At 43.9% G+C, this 25,328-nt stretch overlaps 1 protein-coding gene across 3 annotated transcripts; it reads right to left on the bottom strand.

Moving 5' to 3' along the window:
• Positions 1–702: 702 nt before the first annotated feature.
• Positions 703–24,039, bottom strand: LOC142488012 (uncharacterized). 3 transcript variants are annotated; one of them, XM_075588337.1, is made up of 7 exons: positions 23,893–24,039; positions 23,341–23,396; positions 12,018–12,146; positions 11,690–11,939; positions 11,295–11,408; positions 10,808–10,921; positions 703–2,147 (listed from the first exon to the last, which is right to left on the bottom strand). In XM_075588337.1, the coding sequence occupies exons 4-7, from the start codon at positions 11,706–11,708 to the stop codon at positions 967–969; spliced, it is 1,428 nt and encodes a 475-aa protein (XP_075444452.1). In that variant the 5' UTR covers positions 11,709–11,939; positions 12,018–12,146; positions 23,341–23,396; positions 23,893–24,039; the 3' UTR covers positions 703–966. The 3 variants fall into 3 exon arrangements, with proteins under 3 accessions (XP_075444452.1, XP_075444451.1, XP_075444454.1); XM_075588336.1 differs by lacking the exon at positions 12,018–12,146; XM_075588339.1 differs by lacking the exons at positions 12,018–12,146; positions 23,341–23,396.
• Between the last annotated feature and the right edge of the window lie 1,289 nt (positions 24,040–25,328).

Raw genomic sequence — 25,328 nt, 5'->3', positions numbered from 1 at the left:
TTTCCTTCACCCTCACTTTGCACAAGATCTCTGACTTGTCATTATTGACCTTATAGCCTGACAACATGCCGAATTCTCGTCTGCTTTTTATAGTCCTTTCTTAATTACATCCTATGTTGTATGTTTTTCTTAATTCCTAATCTTCCTGATAAACAAGGATGTAATTTAGTCAGCAAAAGCGAGGTAGCCAAGACACTGATTTACATCTCTTTATTTTAAGTGTATAGGAATCACTGTGAACATAGCATAAGCACTACCTTCTTCTTAGATGCTTGCTACATTGAATAGCAGCATCTAATACATCTAATATATATATGCTTGCTAAAATCGCTGAAGCTGATTGAAGTAATAAAGACTTCTGATTTGAACTGCAAACCTGATTCCTGATTGAAGATTTTTCTTACAAAAGTTCATGGAGCTTCCAGACGTGCTGCCACTCCACTCTGTACCAAATCCACCCCCACTCTGCAGGCGCAGATAGGAATGCCATGGTAATAAGGAATGGTAAGTATTGAGTTACAGGTGCGCCGACGAGTATTCTAAAACTTGCCTTGGAAAACCTGGGGCTATTACCAGGTACATGCTGGGTACATGCTGCAAACATTTCAGTGACATTTCTGCAGAGACTAATGGCCCATCGGATTAACACAGCAGGGGTCCCTGACAGTCCCATTCTGTTTGAATGGGACTGCCGGGGACCCCCGCTGTTAATCTGATGGGCCATTAGTCTGTCGGCAGAAATGTAACTGAAATGTTGCAGCATGTACCTGGGTCTTGTTGGGGATTGCACCAGGTTTGTTTTAGAATACTCGTCGGCACTACAGTAGCTGCCATTTTTATTAAGGCAGTATTACTATGCTACTGTTATATTGCCCAACCCTCCTCTGAACAATCAAATGTTTTATCTGATGTATGAATCCTCTCATGTGTAAGGAGGCCGATTATCTGTGAAAAGCTTTCCCCACACTATGTACATGGAAATGGTTTCTCCCCTATATGAATCCTGTGGTGTCTGAGGAGGTTGCTCTTTTGAGAAAAGTTTTTCCCACACTCTGTACATGTGAATGGTTTCTCCTCTGTATGAATCAACACATGTTGGAGGAGGCTCTCCTTCCGAGAAAAGCTTTTACTACACTCTGCACATGTGAATTGTTTCTCCCCTGTATGAATCCTGTGATGTGTTAGGAGGTTGTTCTTTTTAGAAAAGCTTTTCCCACACTCAGTACATGTGAATTGTTTCTCCCCTGTATGATTCATCTGGTGTGAGAGAAGGCAGTTCTTAGAACGTAATTGTTTTCCACATTCTGCACATGTGAATGGTTTCTCCCCTGTATGAATCAGCTGGTGCATGAGGAGGCTGCTCTTAGTACAGAATTGTTTCTCACACTCAGTACATCTGAATGGTTTCTCCCCTCTATGGATCATCTGGTGTGCGAGAAGGCTGCTTTTAAAACTTAATTGTTTCCCACACTCTTCACATGTGAATGGTTTCTCTCCTGTATGAATCATCTGGTGCGTGAGGAGGCGGTGCTTGACTCTGAATTGTTTCCCACACTCTTCACATGTGAATGGTTTCTCTCCTGTATGAATCATCTGGTGCGTGAGGAGGTGGTATTTCGCTCTGAATTGTTTCCCACACTCTGTACATGTGAATCGCTTCTCTCCTGTATGAATCCTCTGGTGATTGAGAAGGGTCCACTTAGTACTTAACTGTTTCCCACACACTGTACAAGTAAAAGGATTTTCCGCTGCCGGAATCTTTTCGTGTGAAATAAGTTTCCCCTTCAGTGAGGGACTGCTCCCACCATCTGTACATGTAAAGGTTTGCTCTCTAGTGGGGACACAAAGGTGTGTGAGCAGGTCCCTGTCCAGTGAGAAGCTTTTGCCACACTGACAACAGAGAAAAGGCTGAGCACCACGGCTTCTTCTTAAATCTCTCTCATACCATTTGCTGGACCCATATTTAGAGTCCATCTCCGCTGTGTGCTGTACAAGGTCTGTAAATTCACCATCATGTGGCTCTGGTTCCTTGTATGTGTCCAAAATGTGGCAGGAATAATAGTTTTTTGGTACTTCTGGGCTGTGAGGAGTCAGCCAGCTTCTGGATGTATCAGAGCTCAAGTTCTGTTCCTCATTCAGGCCGTTCTCTAACAGAAGTAAACAAAAAACACAGATCAAATGTTTTCAATCTGTAAATCAAATTACTGAAAGCAAATTACAAATCCAAAAACACAGAAGAATTGACATTACCAATACTTAATTAACAAAACATTCTCTTCACCTGGGGTTTTAAAATTGTGCCCCATGACCATCCAGTGGCCCCTAATGACTTTGGTGATGGTCCCCGAAGGCCTGAATTGTATTTATAGCAGCTCTCACAGTGAAATCATTGATACATATGTAGCTACGGTGTGTGTAGGGTGGTGCAATACCTGGTGGTTCACAGGAGGCCAGAGTCTCCTTTACTGGGAGCCTGGGGTGTATCCTGGAATGATGCTCTTAGCGCCTCCACCTGTGCGGGATTTTATAGTGTAGATGACCCCTGTACAGGACCCATATACAATAAACACACACTTGGAATAAAGCTCCCATGCCAAAGATTGGTTGCCCATTGCCCAGAAAGGCTTGTGAGGGTATTATAAGCCCGTGCACGCTGTCGGGAAGGTGTTCTCTGCTTTTACATCAGGAATGATAGCGTGTGGTACCAAGAGACGTTTTCATCATCACCACGGATTTGTACCCCGCTCAGGATTTCGTTAGATCTAAGGACTTGGAAATTAATTCTGCAAGGGCAGAACAAAATAATTACATTTGGTGAAGATATAGGGGTGGCAAGTTGCGCCCCTAGCCAAAAGACTGCATCTTGTTTCCTGCTCGCATATCAACCCCGCTTCTGGGAATTGATACCTGGAGACCGGATTGCATGAACTTTCGTTCCAGTAAGTGTTTATTTGTGATAATTTTGTAATTCATGCTGTGTGTGTGCTTTATGTAAATAAATACAATTTTATTTCACGCTTTATTCAATCAAAGGATCCAGATGGTAAAGTGTTAATAAGCTTGGTCTCCCGTGACACATACCAAGATTAAAAATTAAGGCAGGGTGGGTAATTCTTTTAAGACAGTGGGTTTCAGATCAATCAGTGGGTTAAAAACATACCTGTAAAGACACAATGCAATTAGATCTATGTCACATCAGCTGAGGTTATAGATCTTGCATGAAGAACAATAAATATATATACTATAGTCTAACTATATATTCTCACTTAAAATGCATCACTCTTAAGATGCAAATGCTCCCCAGCCAATGCGTCCCTTAGACTGGAACAATGATATTATTATTTTATGTGGAGTACAGTAGTTTCTTTAGAGAAAGCAATGCATTGTGAAAAACAAACACATTTTGTTAGATGTATGCAATATTTTTATGAGTGTGTTTTTACAGAAATTTAAAGTAAAGAAAGCCATGACACAGGGTTTTGCAGAAAGATAGGAGAAATTTACCAAATAATACAGGGAATATAAAGAGTAAATAATATAGAATGTTGGAGATTTAATGGAACAACATTAGTGATAATCAGTGTAACAGGGGACTTATCCCTGTTCAGAAATGTGCCTCTAATCCAGCAGTGTGGTCGTTAACTGCTGGTAGACAATTAACCAACACCACCTGGCTGATTACAGGTCTCAAAAAGCCTGCCTCTGAGACAGGAAAAGAGATTTTCCTCAGTACACAAGTGTGCTGACAAGAGGAAAGAGGTCTTGAGCAGAAAGGCTCTGCTGAGATCAAGACACCCAAAGAACTATATTTCTGGACACAGGGGACCCAGGAACCTATCAGAGACTGACATGAAGGGCCACCTGCTTTAAGGTATCTCTTGAGACTTTGGGGAATAGGGTGGTAATGGGATTATCCCTCCAGCCCTGGAGAAAGGAACTGGGGAAGTAAGTTAGCCCTTAAACAGGGATAGGCGTTTGTTGTTTTCATATGTTTTGCTGTGTTAAAAAGGGACAGGCGCAATAAAGCCTTATTTTAATTTCACCTTAAAAACGGTCTCCATTGCATACCTCTACACACATCTCTTACAATCAGGTTAAACATGCAGACTATGATTCTCAAGTAAATTGTTTGGTACCTAGCAAATGTGTATAATCAATTAACTATTGATGTACAGGTAACTTAGGAAAAGGAATGCCAAATGTTACACAGCACTTCAGTAATAATGCTGTCAGAAATTACAGGAGCAAGGCATATAACAAATAGTATTGAAGGAAGGAAGTGTTCAGCCACAATTAAAAATGACCCATGGCATCAATCTGGAAAGGTTACAAGTTTGCAATAGATATATAATCAGGGGCAACCAAGGGGCTGAACCTTTATTAGTGAGCCTGGTTACCCCCTCACCGTCACAATGGGTCCCCCAACCAAACTCCCGCTCCAACGCGTTTCGACGATGGTCTTCTTCTGGGAGTGGAGTTTGCACAAGAAGAGCTAGACTTTTTATAAGTAAAGCACTATTTCATATTTGCGCCAAAAACGAAGTTTGCCCAACTGATTTTCATTTAGAGTCCGTATCATACAGCTGATTGCTGTCTCCTCTGCCACCTGACGTCATCACGTTTTGTAGTGTTGTCACGGTAGCTAGTGATAGGTTATAATATACACAAAAATCCCTGGGTTGAATTGAACATGACATAGATATAATATATATAGTTTATTCCTTAAACAAGGGGAACCCACAGGATGATACAAATAACAGACAAAATAGAGCACTTACTTAGGGGTTGGACAATGAAGCAATCAGGTACAGGATTGGCAATTCATTCAGCAATACAGGATACAAATACATCATCAGGACAAAATACAGGATACATCACGAAGACAACGGGTATAGGGTTGACACCGGTTTATATGGGATTTCATTCCTATACCCTGGCATTGAGTGCAAGACATTGGATGACAATTATCTGCACCCAATCCCTCCTTGCCAGCTAACATTGTTAGATCATGACCCCAGTTAGTTGGCACATGTGTACTTCTGGCCCTTGGGGTCTCATTTCTTTAGCCCCACACAAAAGTCAGGGCGCCTAAAAGTCTACCAGACTTGGATCTGGTCAGGAAATCCTTTGTCTGTAAGTGTGAATTACAGCACTTACAGACCACTCAAGCCCTGCGTTTCTCTGCCCTAATCTATACAGCCAGAGTGAGCCTTTGATAAGGGGGTCTGTTGTAGACAATGGGTCGCCCCCCTGAGCAGTAACATTAAACAGAGCCAGGGACTTTCGTGGTCTTTTATCCCCGCTTTGAAATACAGTACAGTTCTTATATATATATATATATATTAAAATAATCCGTTCGGCTGGACCGAGCGGGCCGAAACTTGCCAGACCCTCATACCGGAGGGGACTCTCTATGGTGGCCAAGTTTCAGCTCGCTGCGACCCACCGGACCGGAGTTACACAATTACAGTTTAAAAGCACTTTTGGAACACGAGGCGCTTTCCTGCCATGTAAGTCAATGGCAGAAACCCAAACTTTGCAATTACCCTGACTCCGTTCTGTTGCCCCGAGAGGGTCGGTATTTGCCATGCAATCCTGCCGGCACTAGGACTACATGGTGGCCGAATCTCAGCCCTCTAGGTTGAACAGAACGGAGTTATGGGTTCCAGGTTTCTGCTCACTCTGACTTAGCCGTTTTTTTCATTAACTCTCGGACCAGGTTGGGGTCGTGTGAGGGTGTTCCCAGAAGGTGGAAGGGGGTACCTAATGGGGGTGACCCCTTTATTACACGCTTGGCACCCCTGCCCCGTCACAAGCGTCATTGCGGCCGATGATATAGTAACAGTGCCGCATTCAATAGCCAATAGAACAGCAGCAGCAATCTCCTTTGGCGAACCCGACAGCAGTCAAATTAGTCCCCAAAGAACTGTCTGAACTATGGGCATAAGAAGAGAGATCCAGGGCAACTTCGGATTTTATAAGAAAAAACTATTTATTTCAGCCCATAAACACGACGTTTCATCCCTCCTAGGGGACTTTTTCAAGTGACATCCGAAGTTGCCCTGGATCTCTCTTCTTTTGCTCAACATTGGATGTCCCAGGCATATATCCCTGAACCAAGAGCACCGGTAGTATCATTTATTTATTCAATTTTGTATTGGTGTGCAGCTCTACATGTTTTTTTGCATGAACTATGGGCATACCATATAATCCATATATCAACTTGGGTTGCACAGCAGCTGGCAATCTTTTCATGGGATTTAAACATCTAGTGTGTGTGTGTGTGTGTGTATTCAGTCATGTGAAAAAGACAGTTCAGCCTCTTTGAATTCTATTGTTTTACATATCAGGACATAATAACAATCATCTGTTCCTTAGTAGGTCTAAAAATTAGGTAAATACAACCTCAGATGAACAACACATGACATATTACACTGTGTCATGATTTATTTAACAAAAATAAAGCCAAAATGGAGAACCCATGTGTGAAAAACGATGGCACTTTGTATTTAATTATGTTTATGGTATGCTTTATGTAGCTGTATTTAGCATAGATGCACCTCTTGTGTCTTAGATCCAATGAGGAGGGCTTTTGTGACAGGGCTGCTTGTACATTTTGTGTAAAGTAAATGCAGATTTGTTTTCTTGCAGGCAGTGCACCACGTTTCTGTCTTTACTGTTTTCTTTTTGCTGGGCCCAGCTATCTTTCCTCTCTTATACCCTTTCATGTGGCGTCCTGAAGGCAGTCAAATGAAGGCAGGAATGGTTTATTTGCTGCACAGTTTTAACGTATTGTACACATGCCGGCAGTTCTAGCAGGAATGAGGGGGGTTAATTCTTAATAGCCAGGTGTAAAAATACAGTATAAAAATCCTTACCTGAACTATATTAAGGTGATGTGGGTATGTGTTTTGGAAATGTTTCCCCCGTGTTTGGCTTAAGTTGGTTTGGTCCTAATGAACCAGCTGTCTGATGCTATTTAAGGGGGAATCAGTTGGCAGATCAGAGTGAGAGTGAGAGTTGGAGAAGGAGAAGGTTGTACCTCGCTGCAGCTGCTCTGCAAAACTCTATTCTCTCCAGATTCTGCTGCATCTGCCTCCTTGAAGAGCCGATACCTGGAAATCCACCTGGTGAGCTTAAAGTAACCCTGCAATGTACTCTAAACCAGGTCTGTCTGTCAGCTGTTTATCTTTTTTCTATGTGTGATCTGGATCTAAAGCATAAACTGTCAGTGGAATAAATCTGTCCTGGTTTACCAACGAATACCTGTCTACTTGTCCCTGTATGACTTCCTGACTTTTGTTTCCTATGGGCGCAACCTTTCACAGCTTTGTGTTACACCAGTGGATATTAAAATCACCCATGATGCAGTAGGGAGTTACACCCAAGGAAGCTGTTAACCCCATACAGTGAAACGCGTGATCTGGAGAGAGAGGAGAGACAAGCACTTCCAGACGCATGGATCGGCGTAACCGGAAGTGACGTTGGAGGTGGCGGCGGCGGCAGATGCAATCGGAGGCTCGGTTGGACGTGGAAGTGGTGATATCGCGACTCACCGCACAGAGACACAGTCTGTTATACCCTGTCTTTAAATCACCGACACAGTGTTAGCCTCCATTTGTGAGTTTATGTGATAAATGTATTTTAAGTTGATCTGCACCATGGGTCTGTCTTTCTGTCTTTGAGATTCACCAGACAACCTGCATCATACCATCCAGATACAACATTGCCACTGTTTGGATTTCTGCTCATTATTCTTGCTCCATTGTGAGTAGGAAATGTATAGCCCCTTATATTTCACTTTTTTTAATCGTTGTTTCAGCAATGTTGTACTGTGTGATTTTTTTTCTGTTTACATGGCTTTCACCTCCGTTCCCCTTTGTTTTTATGGATATAAGAATGCACAAGGGTGCAATTTAACCTTTGGGTTTTTCCGCTGAGATAGATGTATCTGATGCGTGGGCAGGAGGGGTTCTCCCTCTAGGGTGAAGGGTAAATCGGCATCTGGGTGCACCAGAACTGGAGCCGAAGCGAAGGTTGTTTTTATTCTGTCAAAGGCATCTGCTGTGTCAGCAGACCGTTGAGAAGGCTTCGCCCCTTCTTGGTAAAGACGGTGATAGGTGATAGGATGAAAAATTATGGATAAATCGGCGGTAATACTGAGCAAATCCTAGAAACCGTTGAACAGCTTTCAGGCTGAGGGGAAGTAGCCACTCCAGACCCGCTTTGACTTTGGCCGGATCCATGGCTACAGTATCTGAGATGATATATCCCAGAAAAGAGGTACTGGATTGATGGAATTGGCATTTCTCTAACTTGGCAAACAGATGATTCTCCTGCATGCATTTTAGAACCTGCATCACATGGCCTGGATGTTCTTGTGCTGATTTAGAGAAGATCAGGATATCATCCAGGTGTACGATGACATAGTTGACATATTTGTCGAGGAGATCCCTAAATATCTCGTACACAAAGTTCTGGAATACTGCCCGAGTGTTACAGAGTCCAAAAGGCATAACAAGATACTCGTAATGTCCGTCAAACGTATTGAAAGCAGTCTTCCACTCAGGGGTAAAGAATAGCGTTTTTTTACCGTGATTTTGTTGAGTCCTGGATAGTCAATGCACGGCCGTAGCATTCCATCCTTTTTTTTTTCCAACTTCAAGTTTATTGAATTTTTATGTACAAGACATGGAGCTACATCACACATTTACATTCCTGTTTTCACCTAAACAGCCGTATTTGCTGCTCCACTGCCTCAATGGCGTTCCATCTTTTTTAACAAAGAAAAGCCCTGCGCCAGAAGGAGAAGACTTATGAATGAATCCCCTCTGAAGGTTTTCCTGAATGTACTCCTTCATGGAGCGGTTCTCCAGAGGTGACAATGGATATGAACCTTCTCTGGGAGGAACCGAGCCGGGCAAAAGATCAATGGGACAGTCGAAGGACCGATGTGGTGGTAACTCCTCGACCTGAACTTTGTCGAATACATCCTGAAAGGTGGAGTAAATGGTTGGTAAGCCGGGGTTCACCTTGGACGGTTCTGAAACACTAGCCAGCGTTTGGGAAGTAACGGAACATTTCTTTAGACATCGTGAACTCCAATGGATGAGTCGAGACTCCGCCCAATCCACGAAAGGGTTATGAAGTTGAAGACACGGTAAGCCCAGAATTACTTCAATATTGGGGCAGTAGATTATGTCCAATTGCATCTTCTCTGTATGGTCCGTACCTGTCTCCAAGTGTAGTAGAGTCATCTCTAAGGAAATTAACACTGGCTGTAAAGGTCTGCCATAGATCGCCTCCAAACCAGAGATTCTCTGTATCAAAGGAATTCCATGTTTCTCCGCGAAACTCTGGTCGATTAAGTTACCGCCTGACCTGGAGTCCAGAAGACCCGTGTCTTGACCGAGAAGGATTTCCCTGTCAATTTGATATATGGCAGCAACCTATTAGGTAGTCTAGAGGGAGAAGTATGTAATGTTCCCAGTGTGATTCTCCCTTTCTCTCACTGGGATTTTGGCATTTCCCAACTTATTGGGACAAAGAAGGGCCTGATGTCCGGTGACACCCCAATACATGGAGGTGCGTCTACGCTGCTTCTCGTTGGTCAATAGGCTGTTACCCCCGAGCTGCATTGCCTCCTCTGGATCCAGGGAATAGAGCCGCTGAAGAAGTATGAAGAGATTGTGTACCTGCTTTGCACTGAACCCTCTCGTGTCTTCTTTCCTGTAGGCGCAGGTCCATGTGGATACATAGAGTGATGAGATCCTCTAAACCTGCAGGGTGTTCCAGCGTGGCGAGTTTGTCCTTGAGGTTCTCCATAAGGCCTTGCCAAAATACTGCTACCAGCGTTCCATCTGGTTTCTGAGGCAAGGGGCCAGAATTCAACTGCGTAGTGGGCGACAGTTAGACTGCATTGGGAAATATGCAGGAGGGTACAATACATATACATACAGAAGCCTGCCTGGCAGCAGCGCACAGTACTCCTCCTGTCCTGCCCCCAAAAATAGATTAAGCAAAGAACAGGGCCACTGAGACCTGGCAAGTGGACAGGTATTGGACACACACAGACCGGGGTCAGTTCAGTCAGTGTTATTAAGTAAATGCTAGAAGTGTTTGACACGGCTAATGGCTATAACCATAACTATTACAGCAAAACAGCTGCACAGCCAGCAGGCAATGCTACAAGCATGCAACACCCCAATTACAATGGGAGTTAGATTTAGTGGGGTGTACACCAATTAGATATTATATTCTTATTATTATTATTAACTACTGGCAGCACTGATGTGGCGGAGTCACTAGTCCGTGGACTGGTGTGTGTATTGGACACAATGGATGGTAATGTTAGGTGTACAATGTAAAGTCAATTAACAAATAAGAACAAACTAGATCACTAGTAATAATAGTAAACTGTGATACAATAACAGTATATTTACTGCAGTAAAATAATACAAATGTCCTGTTGTCCCATCTCATTCAGATTTAGTGAAATCCAGGTACAGATAGTGGCCATCCTATAACACACACACAGGCACGCACACGTCAGACATGGGACGGTTCCCTTGAATTTTTATTCCAAATGCGTTTTTATTGCATCTATTGATGGTCAGATACCCATAACTTTTTATACGTATCTGAGAGCCATATTGAACTCTGCTGCATGTGGCTTGTTCCAGAACACCCAGCAGGCCTGGGGACTTCCTATGAGAGGCAATGAACCATGAATATTCGCTAAATGTGACCATGCTCCTTGTAATAAGATAACATCCCTTTGTGCAGACAAAGGGGAAAAGGTACTCACCAGAGACAGGAAATGGAACAGTTTCACTCTTTATTGTGGTCAGATGTTCCTCAGCGTTCGTCTCTTCTTTCTCTGACTTAATCTCTAAACTCTCCAGTACAACCACTGGGAAACCTGGCAATAAGAAAAGGAAAATCCATCATGTAAAGCTGGGAGTGGGGGCTCTTCTTGTGATATCAGTAAACAGAAATACTCTATACTGATTCCAATGGGGGAGGGGTGAAGTGATTGATTTTACTTTATTATTAACCCTTTGAGTGGTCAGGGAGATTTTACCCCCGAGTGCTGAAAACATTTTGGAGCTACCAATGTTCAAACCACAATAACAATAATATCCTCAATATAACCTTAGACAAATCATTTTTTTTTATTGGAACAGGTATCTTATAATTGTATGCACGCTTTAATATTATTTCCCAAAATATTGCAGTAATTTCAGCCCATTTTTTAAACATACTGAATAAAGACAAGTGAGGATGTAACTTACCACAAACAGGAAAAGCATCTATTTCTTCCTTTATTGGGGTCAGATGTTCCTCAGTGTTCGGCTCTTCTTTCTCTGACTTAATCTCTAACCTCTCCGGGACATCCACAGGGAAACCTGGCAACAAGAATAGGAAAATCCATCATGTAAAGCTGGGAGTGGGGGCGCTTCTTGTGATATCACCTCCTCTGATATTGGTATAATATAATACCTCTTGTAAAGAAATTTATTCTATCCTTTATGGCAGAAAATGATTTCAAGAGTTGAAGATATATTATCTTCTTACCTACTGATGGGTCTATAAGAAAACAAGATTAATTTGACTCGCATAACTGCAAAATACCCAGATATTCCCACCTTGCAGATTTCAAAGACACCAAAATATCTCCTCTACTCACTTAACAAGTGTGGATCCATACTGGCAGTGGGCAGTGCTGCTCTGGGGGGTGCTGGCAGTGGGCAGTGTTGCTCTGGAGGTGCTGGCAGTGGGCAGTGCTGCTCTGGAGGTGCTGGCAGTGGGCAGTGCTGCTCTGGAGGTGCTGGTAGTGGGCAGTGCTGCTCTGGGAGGTGCTGGCAGAGGGCAGTGCTGCTCTGGAGGGGCTGACTGGAGGTTCCTTAATCTTAATATTTGTTGGATGACAACTGTGTCTGTATAAGAGAGAAAACAGAATTGGAATGATCTGTTTTATTGGACAAATATACAGCATTTAGAATGAGTTTTCTAACCTAAGATTATTAACCCCAAACGAGTCGGAGAAAACAGGGGCACCTAGAAAAATTTGTATGATCCATCCTCAAACAGGAACGTCATTTCAAACACATCAATAGTTCAGGATTGTGTCACAACATTACAATCTAGAAAAACAAAGCGTATAAAGAGAGTAGGAGATCAGCAGCCAAAAGACCAGCAATGTCCTCTCAGTGTAACATAGTAACATACTGTACAGTTCTATAGTATGAGTAAAAAGCAGATACATCAGAGAGACTTTGATAAACGCTCCCGATTCTCTCTCAGGTCCAGCAGTTCTGCTCCATACTGACACAGTCTCACTTTCCTATTTCATACGCTGAGAAGTGGGTAATGCAGAGGAAACCGTGCAGTAACGTCCCCTCACCTGAACCCACTTCTCACCATATTAAATAGGGGGGTTTGATCACTCACACCCTCATTCTTTTTTTCTCAGTCACCTCCAGTTTCTCACATTCAGCACCTTTGTACCAGGCAGGAACATCCTGCAATGCCACAGAACAAGGCGAGGGATCCATTTTGATAAAGGCTGCTGTGTCCAGCCAAATCGTTGGTTTCCTTCACATTAATAAAATTGGCTGCAAGTCCGTTGTGTCCTCCTCCTCATTTAGCTTCATATTCTAGGAGTATACGAGTCACACAGGGCAGCCCCTATGGAGAGGTAAGCACTGCCCATTGTAACTGGATATAACTTATATAAAGGAGGGCCTGGGGAAACACTGACATTTTACTCGTTGATTATTTATTTTCTCCTGATCTCTCAATGTCAGCATGAGGGAATAGGCTCTGCCCATCTGAAGGTAGGACACAGACTTCTGACCTGCTCACACCCTTATAAGCCCCTCCTATGCCTGATTCAGGTCAGTTGTACCTCTAGTCGGGCTGTACTATACACATGTGCACCCAAATATCTCAAGGCCAATTATGAACACACAAACAAAAAAGGTTCTCTATAACAGGGGTGCACAAACTGGGTGGGGGGGGGGAGCAGCAGTTATAAAGGACCCGCGCTCTCCCCCAGGGGAACCGCGTGAGGCCTCTATAAACACACTTACCTTCCAGCGACGCGTCGTCATGGTAGCCCAGCGTCAAATGATGCTGCAAGGTTACGTGACGTCACATGACCGTGTGTGTCATTTGACGCCGGGGCCAAGCAGGAAGAGTGGGGGGGTGGGGGGGTGGGGGGAAGTTGCGAGGTGCCGAGGAGAGCAGACAGGGTTGCGCACATGGAAAAGTTTGCACACCCCTGCTCTGGAAGATTTAGGACTTAAGTTTGGTCCCTCTCATGTTTTTGGTGTTATACCGGTTTCCATCACGATTGAGCGACTTCACATGAGCATCTTGTCCAAGATGTGGGAGGGATTTTTTGGAATGAGATGTTTCCATCGTACATGTGATTTTGTAAGTTTTTAATTTGTTTATTATTTCTATAAAGTGATTTTAACTTTTAATTGATACTGTCCTTCCTTTCCGCTCTCTTTTTTGTTAGTGTGTTGTTCTACAAGTCTGAAGGCCGTTCTCCCTCAGAAAACACTGGGTTGGGCAAATTATAGCGATACTGCTGCCTGTATGAATTTTCTTCCAAAGGCAGCTTCTACTGATGCGACTACATTTAATTGGTAGTGTTATGAGAAAGTATAAAGGGAAGACCAAGTCGCTTGTTTCCAGACGTGCTCTGCGGATACTTGTGGTTTCATAGCCCAGGAAGATGGGATTGCTCTAGTAGAGTGAGCCCTTAAGAAACTTGGAGGTGCGTTTCCTGATGCTTCATAGGCCTGTATAATGAGGTTTCTTATCCATCGGGCTATGGCTATCTAGGAAGCTGGTTTTCCCTTTTGTTGCTCTGAAAAGAGGAGAAACAAATTTCGGGATTTTCTAAAGGATTTTGTCCTGGAGATATAGGGGCTTATTCACTAAACTTCGATGAGTGCTTTATAGCACTATAAATGCCCTTATAGTGCGATATTGCCTGTGTAGCTAATCACAAAGCTCTCATATCAGTGCAATATCGCACTAAAACAGCTTTCTATAGTACAATAACAGTTTGGCTAAAACAAGTTGTGCGGCAAGCCAAAAAATGTCCAAAATCTCATTTTTTGCCAGAAACTGCTATTCACTAAACTCCGATATGCATATAGTACTATAAAAACTTCAATCTTTTCTCACCAGCTGAAGACTGGCTCTAAAGGAATTGCAACATGCATAAAAGGGGTTTCCTTCACTTTTACTGAATAGGATTGATACCGGCAGACCCCCCGGAGACCCGCAGGGACCCCCCCCCCCCCCATCAATCCTATGCAGTAAAAATAAAATTGCAGCCAGTTAGATTAACCGCTAAGGTAATGAAAGGGATAAATAGCAGGCACTGGTTTGTTGTTGGTACAGTGGGTGGGTAAAGGTGGTAGTTTCCCCAGGTTGGGTGTTTAGGCCTTGGGGGAGGTGACAGTACAAGTTAACCCTTTATTACCCTAGCGATTACAACGGCTAAGGTAATGAAAGGGTTAATCCCTCGCGCTACCCTCCCGCAAGGCCTAATCACCATCCTTGGGAAACTACCACCTTCACCCACCCCCTGTACCAACAACACTATACCGGAATGGACAAAAGTGCTATTAGCCAAAGATGGCTATTTGACTCCAAAGGATGGCAAAGATCCAAGATATTTAAACTCAACAACGCTCAACAATTCTAGGGTTGTTTGTGAGTTTGATACCTCACGTATTTTATGCAGATTAAAACTTTTTTACATTAAATAATACACTATGGTGGTTGCGCTTTTTTGTTTTTGTAGACCACTTTTCCAGAAAAGAAGAAGCCTGTAACTGCACCTGGAGAGGATCTTCTATCAAGAACACACCCAGGTGCCTATGTGGCGTCTCGGATGCAGGAGAATAGGGAAGACCATTTGCTGCCGGTCAATGTGGGGCAGAAACTCACCCAAGGACTGAGGGACTCAGGTGCTACAGTTACCCTAGTGCAGCCGAACAATTATTCCTGGGCGGACTCCGCATTTGGAGGAGGTGGGAGAAGGCCGCCACGATCTGCTGGTGGTAAAGGTATACCTGGGATTGTGGTCCTGGACAGGGTGTGGAGGAGGTGAGAATAATTGATGATATTCCTGCCAATATGTTGCTGGGAAATTATCTTGGGAAGATGGTTACCCAGCATGAGACTGCTGTGACCCAACAAGTTCAGGAACCCGTCGTGCAATTCCAGGTACTCGCCCACACTGTGGGCCAGGGGAGGGTGACTGACGGGGGTTGTACTTAAGTGGGGAACCTCCCATTACAACCCATCATCACCAACCAGATGCTTGCAGGGGGCCCAGAGAGGTGATTGACGTGGTCATACCAAAGTGGGGAGCAGCTGAGTGCCCCACATTACAGCCCATAACCATAGGTCAGATTTGAGGGACCTAGACTAGAGGATAGTAATATACCAGCACAGACCACAACTGTTGAGGGGGGTGGGGGTGCAAGTTTGGTAGTGACCACCCCCAGTCCCGCCACCTCTGACCTCTAGGCTACATATACTTTTTATTTATACAAAGGGATTGAGACGGTTAATTTACTTACGCTAAGCCACTCGTGTTCAGTTGACTCTCTTGATAATGTAGCCGCTGTTGCTGTAGAGGTTCCACAAACATTTAAAAATACAGTGTTTTCATTAGATATGGAGACTCTCTACCAAGAGAATTATACTGAATCCTTAGGTTCTGATACTACCCATTTTTTTCGCCATATTGATTCAGGGCTTAAGAAGAAATCTATTTTTGTACCTAGTGGTTCCAGGGGCCCTTTCATCTCTGCCTTTGAGGCATTGGTTGAGAAGGACCTAAAGATATTGGCCAGTGGGATTTATTTTGTAGCTCCTACACATGATAATCTTTCTAGGGAAGAACGGAGCAGTCTCAGAACTTTAGTAGAAGATCAATCTATAGTGATTCAAAATGCAGATAAGGTGGGTGCTGTGGTCAGTCTGCCTCTTCATATAGAGCGGAAGCTCTGCGACAACTGAATGACCGGGCTTTTATACCAAACTTACAACAGACCCTACCGAGAAATTCCAGCAGCATTTACAGAATCTTTTAGAGCAAGGAAACACCTTATATGTACTAACTACGAAAGAGCATAACTATTTGAATTGTCTACATCCCATCGTGCCTGTGTTCCACCATCTCCCAAATAGCCACAAGGGGCTGGACAAATCCCCGGGCAGGCCCATCGTGTCCAGCATTGGATCTTTGGGAGATGGTGTTTCCAAGTACGTGGATAGGTTTCTACAGCCCTTGTTCCCTCCCCTCATACATTCAGGATACAACAGATATTCTGTTGACCATGGAAGGGATCAACTGGAATCATAATTACCGCTGGGTAACTATGGACGTCACATCTTTATACACTATTATAGCACATGAGTATGGTCTTCTTGCCACTCAACATTTTTTACAGTCTTCTACACTTTCACAGGCACAAAGCATGTTTATTCAAGATTGTATTTTATTTTTACTAACTCACAATTATTTTATTTGTGATATTCTACAGCGTCACTGGCATATACCTAAGGCAGATCCTGACATTAAAGAAGCTCTAAATATCTACCCACCCATGGTGAGTAGAAGAGCCAGAAACATACGCAACGCTCTGGTCCACAGTCACTTCACAGAACCCCCTGTCAGTCTCTGGCTACCACCGAAACCAGTGGGAACATTTACCTGCCAAAGATGCAAGGCGTGTAAACACATTAAGGTGACGAAGGAATTCAGCAACTGCGATGACTCCAAAATCTATGTAATACGTAAATTTATCAACTGTCTTACCGCCGGGGTCATCTATTGGGGGGTATGTGCCTGTGGAAAGGAGTACGCAGGCAAAACGAGGAGGCTCTTCAAACAAAGAATCATTGAACATACAGTATAGCCACAATTCCCAACAAGGTTGACTCACCAGTGGCCAGACATATGAATTCGTGTCAAAATGGCTACATAAGCAACAATAAATTTATCGGGATTGACCAGTACTAACTGGATATCAGAAAAGGAAATTGGGACGAAGATCTCTTAAAAAAGGAGGCCAGATGGATATACACACTGAAGACCCCATCACCAGGAGAGCTGAATGAGGCCTTTGTTTTTACACCCTTTATTTAAGCCTATTGTTCGCCTTCATTGCAAGTTAAATATCGCTATTAATACACATACAGTCATGTGAAAAAGAAAATTTCCCTCTGAATTCCATGGTTTTACATATCAGGACATAACAATCATTTGTTCTTTAGCAGGTCTTAAAATTAGGTAAATACAACCTCAGATGAACAACACATGACATATTACACCGTGTCATGATTTAGAAAAAATAAACGGAGAAGCCATGTGTGAAAAACGAAGTACACCTTATGATTCAATAGCTTGTAGAACCACCTTTAGCAGCAATAACTTGAAGTAATCATTTTCTGTATGACTTTATCAGTCTCTCACATCGTTGTGGAGGAAGTTTTGCCCACTCTTCTTTACAACGTTGCTTCAGTTCATTGAGGTTTGCGGGCATTTGTTTATGCACAGCTCTCTTAAGGTCCAGCCACAGCATTTCAATCGGGTTGAGGTCTAGACTTTGACTGGACCATTGCAACACCTTGATTCTTTTCTTTTTCAGCCATTCTGTTGTAGATTTGCTGGTGTGCTTGGGATCATTGTCCTGTTGCATGAACCAATTTCGGCCAAGCTTTAGCTGTCGGACAGATGGCCTCACATTTGACTCTAGAATACTTTGGTATACAGAGGAGTTCATGGTTGACTCAATGACTGCAAGGTTCCCAGGTCCTGTGGCTGCAAAACAAGCCCAAATCATCACCCCTCCACCACCGTGCTTGACAGTTGGTATGAGGTGTTTGTGCTGATATGCGGTTTTTGATTTTCACCAAACGTGGCGCTGTGCATTATGGCCAAACATCTCCACTTTGGTCTCGTCTGTCCAAAGGACATTGTTCCTGAAGTCTTGTGGTTTGTTCAGATGCAACTTTGCAAACCTAAGCCGTGCTGCCATGTTCTTTTTAGAGAAAAGAGATTTTCTTCTGGCAACCCTTCCGAACAAACCATACTTGTTCAGTCTTTTTCTAATTGTACTGTCATGAACTTTAATATTTAACCTGCTTTTTTGCAATTTCTCTGAGCATTGCACGGTCTGACCTTGGGGTGAATTTGCTGGGACGTCAACTCCTGGGAAGATTGGCAACTGTCTTGAATGTTTTCCACTTTTGAATAATCTTTCTCACTGTAGAATGATGGACTTTGAATTGTTTGGAAATGGCCTTATAACCCTTCCCAGATTGATGGGCAGCAACAATTGCTTCTCTAAGATCATTGCTGATATCTTTCCTCCTTGGCATTGTGTTAACACACACCTGAATCCTCCAGACCAGCAAACTGCTATAACTTCGGCTTTTATAGAGGTGGTCACACTTGCTGATGATCAATTAATCAAGGGTATTTGATTAGCAGCACCTGTCTGCTACTTAGCATCTTAATTCATATGGAAGCAGTAAGGATGTACTTAGTTTTTCACACATGGCTTCTCCATTTTGGCTTTATTTTTGTTAAATAAATCATGACACGGTGTAATATGTCATGTGTTGCTGTTCATCTGAGGTTGTATTTACCTAATTTTTAGACCTGCTAAGGAACAGATGATTGTTATTATGTCCTGATATGTAAAACAATGGAATTCAAAGAGGGTGTACTTTCTTTTTTTACATGACTGTACATATGTACCACCAGTGCTATTGTGTGCGTTCTTATCTACGCCTCCCTCTCGCCAACCTGGTGATGGGCATCTACCTCCAATCCTGTTCATTTACTTTTTCAATGACTTTGTACATGCAGTGGAAATCTGGCATCCACTAACCCTTACTGGACTACATCCGGTTTGTAGGCAGGAGACTGTAACTTTAAACATTTTAAAGGAACTGCCATAAGGATCCAATATCATATATCTACTATTACCCACCCACAGAATATGTACACCTTACATCTACACTACTAAGGACCACTTATTTCTTTAACACTATTCTTTGAGCATTACTACAGTGGGAGTGATCCTATCATAGGATTGCAGTATAGATAAGACCCCACTTATGCAGTAACTTTTGGCAACGATATAGGCAAGGACAACTTTATTATATATATACAGATTCCTGTGTGGACATGAATGCACCTCCGGTTTACCCACTTTCCTGTGCAGGACCAGGCTACATGCTACTATCAGCACAGAGGGTTCTTCATGGGTTAATAGGACGCCATTAGATCTAATTAGCGCAGTGTTATAAATAATAGCATGTATCCAATGGGACCCTCCCCCATACATGCCTTGAGAAAGCGTTTACGCGAAACGCGCGCGTCGGCATCTCGGGTGCACACGCAGGGTTCCCACGCCCCACATGGAACTGGCAGGCAACACTGTTGCCAGTAACTGCTCGTGTACTTATTTGTTGCTCCTTTGCTAAAGAAAAGATGGTCTAAGGGAGCCTGAAAGAGTTTAGCTACAGTTTCACTGTTCTTGCTGACACCAGCAGAAATCTCAGCTACTAATATGTATATCCTCTAGTTTGGTTCTAGTTCGGCTACTTACTGGTTGTATACAGCCTATGACGCATTAGAACACCTCCTGAGTGTAACTCCAAACAAGCCATGACCGCGAGGCCGAGGTGGGGATAGATATACAACACCAACCCACAGCCGCGTTGGCGCATCTGGAGAGTAGATTGGTCGTGGGTAGCCGGGTCAGGGTTAGACAGGTGCGGATCATTGTAGGTACTTGCCGTGGTTGGAGAGGTGCAGATCGTTGGAGGTACTTAGCCGTGGTCGGGATTGGAGAGGTGCGGACCGTCGTTGGTAATGCCGGGGTCAGGAGTGGAGAGGTAAGGAGTCCAGATGAGAGCCAAGATCAGACAAAACAAGAATCAGGAACAAGGAGACAGGTTCAAGGTAAGGAGGCAGGGATTGCAGTAAGCACTTCGTACTGCATGAAGTGTTATGCTCAGCCAGTGTGTGAGCGGACTGGCTGAGTACTTAAGGAACCAGCAGCCAATGGAAAAGGCAGCATGCAGCTGCAAGGTGATGAATAGCAGGAAGCTCACAGCTGCAGGGTAAGGAGTGATTACACAAAAGGTTGTGTGCTGATAGTCAGGGGAGGAGTCTGCAGCAGCTGTGGTATAATGCAGAGCATTAACCCCTTGAATGCCTGTTTGTGTGCGCGTAGCCGGAGCGCACTGTGCGCTGCTCATGTCATCACAGGGACGGAGCCTGGAGGCGGGCCCTGCGGTGTCTCCTCGTGGTGCAGCGCCTTTGCGCAGGTTGCGGCTGACGTGCGTTATTGGTGACATCACGGGGCGGGATCTTACACCGATCATCACACTGAGACGTAGAGGGTACTGATCCCTACTTTGCACATAGTCTGTCTCGGTGTGCTCTGGTTGTCTGAGCTGTGATTACTGGGGTTTACTAGGTTGCTGAATACCAGCCCCAATACCATTCTTACAGCCACCAGACTTTGCAGGATTATGAATAGACTCACACAGAGTCTACTCATTTGCTTGCTTATACCATACTGGTGCCAGAATTTTTACACCATCTATCAGTGTGCGTTTACTCTTGTACGCTCCCTTGCGATACTGATTCTACCATATTTACACGTGAGTTACTGGTTCTCTCACTATACTGTGGTGCTCCTTCATTTACACTACTTGTGCATCCATTTTTTGCATATTACATCAGTGTGGCAGACCAGGCGAGGGTATGTCCCGGTACTATCAGCAAGAACACTGCCTGAGGATCTGGGGGGTTGCTCATATATGGCATCACTCCAGCGACCGTGATCATTTAGCTGAACTCTAGATCTCTGGCTCTATCTATGGGCAGTGGATATTCTATCCATACTATCACTCTCAATAGGTTCAAACATTTGTATTACCCTATTTCAGAAGCTGATCATTGATCCAGAACATTTATCATAATGTTCATACATTAGGATCACTAGTGCTTTTAATTATCGTTTTAACGCCCATTATTTTAATTTGGATATGAAATAAAGTTCATTTTAATTGTTTCACCAATCATCCAGTAGGTGGACGAGTGCCCAATCTGGGGGGTTTCTTTCTCTTGTGTAATTTGGATTGAAGATTTACAAATTCAGGTAGTTTGTTCCATTTATCTAAATTATCCAATTTAGTTTCCCAATCTGTACTCGCTGTTTTTAGCTTGTCAGATTGGTAGTCAACTAATAATTTCATGAGCTCTTTGTAACATTTGCCAAGAATGGAGTCCCATGATTTCAAGAACCTGGTATCTGTGATGTTCTGGGGATAATTGTGTAGCTAGGACGTCGCCCCCCCCACCCGCCCCCGGGTCCCTTTTCCATTCCCCTACCTCCGTGGGGTGCGCGGTGGCCAGCGAAGGGGTGCGCGCTCCCTGCGGCAAACGCGCAGAGTGCGGGCAGGCGAGCGCATCGCCGGAGGCTACCGGCGCTCCCTTTGCAGGGTGCCGCCATCTTCAGCAGAGTTTCACATGCGCAGTGTATGCGTGCGAATGGCGGCCTATAGGTAAGGCCTTCAGCAGGGACTACATGTCCCATGAGCATCAGGGACAAGGTCACATGTCGCGCAAGAGCCTATGTGTCTAGGAGAAGCTCTGCATAGCTTAGGGCCCCTAAGTACTTTGGGGACAGTACCACAGTGGGAGGTTACGGCCATGCATATGGCCTTACATCGCTCAGGTATTAGAAAGGCACTGTCAGATACTAGCTGTATGGATGAGTTTAAGATTGAGCCGGTAGCAAGACATTTCAAAAGAAGCAAGCACAGTCTGGCTACGCTCAGGTGCATGCCCATACTCCAGGCATATGCACGGGCCGTGGGGGAGATAGGGGCAAGCTACTATTACAACTAAAGATGCGTATGATCTTTGAACTTGACACCCTTGCTCCCCGTGGTCTTAATGAAGACTTCAAGCTCAGTTGCTTTTTATAGATGATTTAGGCGTTCACCTTCCACGTTAGCCTGCATATCATGATTCACGTCTTTCACTTTATATATTCCTTTTGGAATTTCAACAAGTGTAGTTCGTGGTTAGATATATTCTATGCAGTACACGAATGTTTCTTTTAGTCATATGTTAGGTGTTTATTATTTTTTTTTCTGTTAATTGTGCTTATCCATATATTTGCCCACATATTCGGTTCCCATTGGTTTTAATCATCCGTATTTGTGTCTTCACTTCATGTTCCCTCACTGCTTCCCTTGGTTTTGTTCCAGAGGGCTCACGTCATACTCTTACTGGCACCGGTTGGCTGGTCCCACTATGGAGGCGATGCATGCACAGTCACGAATTCGTTGCCTGGATACACAATGCTTACAGTTGCATTACAGGCCACTAGAGGGCGGTCCTCTGCTGACACATGCTCATTTGGATTTGTTTACATAGGCGCCAAGATGGCCGCCGGCTGTCGGCGCTGGATAATGATGTCATGAGTTCTCAGTGTTTGGTTAATTAGTGGATCCCCAATTAGTCACAGAGGGTGGTTATGGGTATATATCTTCTGTGTGCCAGTGCCCCTTAACACTACCCTGAGGAAGGTCCATAGAGGACCGAAACGTTGGTTTGTCGCTGTGTTCATTTTGTATTGCCTAATACATTGTTTTTCTTTATACCTGAGAGTGCTATTTCTTTGCTCTCACTTTGGTGACAGCAGCTGTTACATGTATTTGATTACAAAGCAGGCACCTTGAACTTTGCTTAGAGTGCCATCTGTTCAGGTTATATATATATATATATATATATACACAGTGGTTGACAAATCACCAAAAAATCTACTCGCCACACAAACAAATCTACTCGCCACCTAGTACCAAACGTGTGCTGCTTGGGCCAATATTTACTCGCCCGGGGGTTAAATCCACTCGCCCGGGGCGAGCAAATGTATATGTTTGTAGAACACTGTATATATATGTGTATATATATATATATATATATATATATATATATATATATATATATATATATACACACACACACATGTTGAGGTATCATAGAACAGTATCACCTATTTATTTTTTGAACCACAGAACGGTATCATCTATTTATTTTTTGATATCTCGAAAGCTCGCACAAATAAAAGCATTTCGTTAGCCACAGAACTGTATCATCTATTTATTTTTTGATTATTATATATATATATATATATATTCACAAATATATATATATATATAAGTGCAATGCACCCTACACATATAGTTAATATTGGTGAAACTTACCCAGTTTTCTTGTAAGAGCAGTTTTAACTTGGAGGGGCACATCTACTTATCATCACCTTTTTAAATACGTTTTTGATCAGGGATTCAGAAATAAGATATGAAGTCAGACAGTTGAATCCAGAAAGATGAGGGAGCGGGGTACGCAGCAAGAGATATGTAAGAGAAGCAAAAATATATAAACCATATAACAGTAACGGTAAAAGTCAGGATTACAATAATAGAAACCCTTCAATAGTTATACTCACGTGTATATGAGTATATAAGAGCAGATCTCATTCAGTGGCCACACACACACAGTGACACATACCTCAGACACACACTGACAGACAGACACACACACACACACACACACACACACACACACACACAAACACACACACACACACACACACACACACACACACACAGTGACACATACCTCAGACACACACTGACAGACACACACACACACACACACACACACACACACACACACACACAGTGACACATACCTCAGACACACACACACACACACACACACACACACACACATACACACAGCCCCCTACCTACCTCCTGGTCCTTATATTTCAGAAAAGCTGCTTCAGCTCCTGGATATATCCTGTATATACTAACTGTACATGCACAGGAATCTCTCTCCCTAGCAGGTTTCTGGGAATGTTACTGTGTTGCTTATATGTGTCAATCGATCTTGTCTATAAAAACTACAACTCCCATGATCCCTTGCGTGTGAGCATGCGCAGTAGAGCATAGGGCTGTGACCCGGATGTAGTAGGCAGCGATGGGAGGAAATGAGTTCTGCACACAGACAGTCCTGTGAGAAATGCAGAGGATCTGTGAGTGATACAGCAATGAGAAGTCACTGACTGTGCTGCCCTGTCTGTAACAGGGGGATCTATTCCTGCACTGGCCTCACCCGGTGGGAGGAGATTACTGCCAGTACAGAGCACTTCCATAGCTCACTGTGCTTATTGCTGGGACCCATCCCAATCAGGATTCCCCTATAACTTACATTCAGCTATCTGTGTGAGGTACACCTCTCTGCCCTGTCCTGTAGGAGGTTAAGTTACAGCTCAGACATCATCTGAACATCTCCCCAGCACCCAGACCTGCACCCACAGAGGAGAACCACAGGTCCAACATCTACCCAACACCCAGAACTGCACCCACAGAGGAGAACCACAGGTCCCAGCTTCTATACCCATCCTGCACCCACAGAGGAGAACCACAGGTCCAACATCTACCCAGCACCCACAGGGGAGAACTGTGGCGGTGAAGGGGTTAACCAGGCAAATAATAAAGGTCTTGTACCCGGCTGGTAACCCCTAAACCTTGTTGGGGATGAAGGGGTTAATTGTTGGTCACCACAATGCAGTGTTTCCCCTATACATCCCTGTATTGTCCCTGTTTTACAGCTCAGAAACTAGCTGCAGTCCTGTGAATGTATGTTGAATGTGCAAACTGTATTCGCAACACACGGGGGAGCTTCTAGCGCTGTGCCAAGCGTTAATTGAATAAGTGCATCTGTGGTAAGCGGCTCCATTGAAGCTTTGTATCCCAATCAGGATTCCCCTATAAGTAGGGTGACCAGATTTATAAAAGTAAAAACCGGGACACATTAAAAAAAAATATTTATAAAACAAATGACATCACCAACTGCACCCCTTCTCCTTTATGTCTCTCTGCCCCTCTCTATCGCCCCTTCTCTCACACACACCATTCTCTCGTCCCCCCCTCCATTATCATCCCCCCATTCCTCCACTCTCGTTCCCCCATCCCTCCATTCTCGTTCTCCCCCATCCCTACATTCTCGTTCTCCCCCCCATCCCTACATTCTAGTTCTCCCCCCATCCCTACATTCTAGTTCTCCCCCCATCCCTACATTCTAGTTCTCCCCCATCCCTACATTCTAGTTCTCCCTCCATCCCTACATTCTTGTTCTCCCCCCATCCCTCCATTCTCGTTCTCCCCCATCCCTACATTCTCGT

This window comes from Ascaphus truei, chromosome 2 (genome assembly GCF_040206685.1).
Source record: "Ascaphus truei isolate aAscTru1 chromosome 2, aAscTru1.hap1, whole genome shotgun sequence".
Taxonomy (NCBI): Eukaryota; Metazoa; Chordata; class Amphibia; order Anura; family Ascaphidae; genus Ascaphus; species Ascaphus truei.
The sequence above is the reverse complement of the archived record's forward strand: the minus strand, read 5'-3'. Positions and strand labels throughout refer to the sequence as shown.

Excerpts from the sequence above, each read along its gene's own strand:
- LOC142488012 (XM_075588337.1), bottom strand. Across the intron at positions 10,922-11,294 it reads AGATGCTTTTCCTGTTTGTG|GTTTCCCAGTGGTTGTACTG; the intron begins GTAAGTTACATC and ends TCTTATTGCCAG. Across the intron at positions 2,148-10,807 it reads TGTTCCATTTCCTGTCTCTG|AGAACGGCCTGAATGAGGAA; the intron begins GTGAGTACCTTT and ends TACTTCTGTTAG.